This window comes from Echinops telfairi, unplaced genomic scaffold (assembly GCF_000313985.2).
Source record: "Echinops telfairi isolate 266 unplaced genomic scaffold, ASM31398v2 ScPeMD7_655;HRSCAF=1070, whole genome shotgun sequence".
In the NCBI taxonomy this organism is placed as follows: Eukaryota; Metazoa; Chordata; class Mammalia; order Afrosoricida; family Tenrecidae; genus Echinops; species Echinops telfairi.
This window is the reverse complement of record NW_022104553.1, coordinates 11743159-11745699: the sequence shown is the minus strand read 5'-3', so window position 1 is coordinate 11745699 and position 2541 is coordinate 11743159. Positions and strand designations below refer to the sequence as shown.

Below are 2541 nucleotides of genomic sequence, written 5' to 3'. Positions count from 1 at the left end.
GGGGTCCAGGCCCCACCTGTCTTAGTCTCCTGGAAGAAGCCGAGGTCTTGGCGAAGCAGGGAGGCAAAGAGCAGGTCCCGGATGCGCAAGTTGATTCTGGACATGGTCACCATGAAGGAGCCCCCGCGGCAGCCTGCAGACAGTGAGCTGGGGACATGGGGGGAAGGGGGAGGGTTGAGGGGGGAGAGAGATGCAGAGAGGGAAGGGATGGGTGAGAAGTGCGGAGAAAGTCCACAATGCAACGAAATGCCAAGTTGGGGAAAGTAGACCAAGAGAGGCAAAGAGAAGACATGGAGAGCAAGCGTGAAGGACAGGAATAAACAGAGGAAGAAAGGAGACACGGTGAGCTAGATATGAGAACAAAATCACAGCACATTCAAACGCACGGACGTTTACAAAGGAGCAGAAGGTAACAGAAATGACAAGGGGGCAAATGGCCCGGGGCTTGCTTTTCGCCGGGCCTCAGTATTATGTCACAGCTTCCACTTTGCCCAGACGTCTCTCCTCCCCTGTCCTGGCAGTCCTCTCCCTAGTCCCAGATGCTTTGTCACGGGAACTGCATCCGTGGAGCTACCTGCTCTCCCACTCTGCTGAGCCCACTCACACCGTCCCCATCTCACGCATCCCTGCCTTTTCTCAACCAATTTTGGACAATAAAACTGAAATTTTAAATTTGATTAACTCAGTAATAGAATTCTCACCTTCTATGCAGGAGACTGTAGTTTAATTCCCACTCAAGGCACCTTACAACAACTACCAGCTGCCTGTCTGGGGACGCCTCCATGTTGCTATGGTGCTGAACAGGTTTCAGGGGGGTTTGTAGACGAAGGAAGACTAGGAAGCAAGGCTCAGCAATCTACTTCCAAAAATCAGCCAGTGAGAACCCGCGGACTCCCGCTGGGCTGATGGCCTCCCATTGTGCGTGGGTCACCCTGTGAGGTCACCATGAGTCAGGGGCCAACTCAAGAGCAGCGAAGGACAACAGGAAGATTGGGGCTAGTAAACAGACCCAAGTGCCCATCACCTACCTCCCAAAGGAGAAGAGGCACATGAAAAACATGGCACTGGCAAAGGCTTCAGGGTCAAAGTCCCCTCCCAGGATGTCAATCACATGACCAGAATAGTAAGGAATGAGAGTCTCACCTGGGAGGAAAAGACATGAAAGAAGAACAGATGAACCTGCGGGTGCCGGGGGCCTTTTTTCACCTCCACCCCTCCCTGCCCTCTCCCTACTCACCCCAAACGGCCAAAACCAGGAAGAAGAAGGCGGCCAGGAGGAAAGGCAGGTCTGGCCTGGAGAGCTTCAGCAGCCTCCAGAGCAAGGCTTTGTTCTCCTGACCCTGCTTCGTCTCCTGGGCAGGGGCTCCGGGAGGGCTCAGGATGGCCCACACCGCCCAGCTTAGGGCTGCAGCCCCATAGCCCACCAGCAGCCAGCTCCAAGGGGCTGAGGCTACCCTGGCTGGGGGTGCACTCAAGGCCCCTGGGACCAGAGCCCTCAGTGAGAGAAAGAGGGGCAGCACCAGGCAGAGCATGGGCAGCAGTGTCCCCCCAACCTCCGGCAGCCCTCTCAGCTTCAGCAAGCACCAGAGGCCCCCAAGGCGGACGGCTGCCTCCAGCCATAGGCCAGGAAGCCCTCCAGGGAGCAGAGCCCCCAGGGTCCCCTGAAGTAGCCAGAGCAAGGCCAAGTCCAGCAGCAGCAGGCTGGCCCAGGGTCTCAGGTCAGGGAGTGGCATGTTACCTAGCGGGTTGAAAGCAAACAAAGAAACACATTGCTTCAGTCTCGCGGCATCCTATATTACAGAATAGAATTGCGTTCTTGCTTGCTGTGTTTAAGTAAGCTGTCAATGTTTCTGGGAAAATCTGTGCCATCCCAGAAAAGGTACAAAGTCAAGGAATTGGAGTCTCAGTATTTGTCCCTCTTGGTCCATCTGTCCGCCCCCACCTCACCCAAACCAGTGGCTGTGTGATCCCTGGGTGCCCCGTGTTCATCGGTACATCCGTCTCAGAGGAGATGGTGCAATAGGTGGGGTCTGGGGAGCCCTATCGCCTGGAACCTCACCCATGAAAAACAAACACTTTTCCCTGATACCTCTCCCCGACCCCCATCTCCTCCTGCCGCCACGGAGTGGCACCCAGTTGGGCAGCCCTTGTGCGGAGGTTCCCAGGGTCTGGAAGGGGGTTGGGGGTGAGAGGGGGTGGAGGGTGTGTGTGAAAGGGGGGTGGTTTGGGGGGCGTCCCCTGCTGCGCTACAGGAACTCACCCGGCGCCTTGGGGACCGGTCTTCGGTCTGGGTCGGAGCTCTGAAACTGCTCCAGCCCCGCACCCTTGCTGGGTTCCCCCTAATCTGGCCGTCAACCTGTGCCACCGAGGGCGTGCTGCCTTCTGTCGCTTTCGCTTTCCCTGTCCATGTCCACGTGCTGCGCGCAGTGGGGGGGGCGGGCGATGGGGGTGCGGAGGGGGGCGTGCGACACTCGCCGAGCTGGGGGAATCGCCCCCACAAAGCACAGCTGCTCCTCTGGACCATAAAACCCACCCCGCTGG

General features: G+C 57.7%; 1 protein-coding gene across 1 annotated transcript in view; it reads right to left on the bottom strand.

Annotated features, from left to right (window-relative positions):
• LOC101651090 (antigen peptide transporter 2-like) overlaps positions 1 to 2331 on the bottom strand; it is a 12215-nt gene extending 9884 nt beyond the window's left edge. The window contains exons 1-4 of the mRNA XM_045292285.1: positions 2261 to 2331; positions 1238 to 1738; positions 1029 to 1143; positions 17 to 147 (exon numbers count right to left, since the gene is read on the bottom strand). Of these exons, the coding sequence (XP_045148220.1) occupies positions 17 to 147; positions 1029 to 1143; positions 1238 to 1733 (742 nt within the window). The 5' untranslated portion in view covers positions 1734 to 1738; positions 2261 to 2331. The remainder of the gene's footprint in view (positions 1 to 16; positions 148 to 1028; positions 1144 to 1237; positions 1739 to 2260) is intronic.
• Between the last annotated feature and the right edge of the window lie 210 nt (positions 2332 to 2541).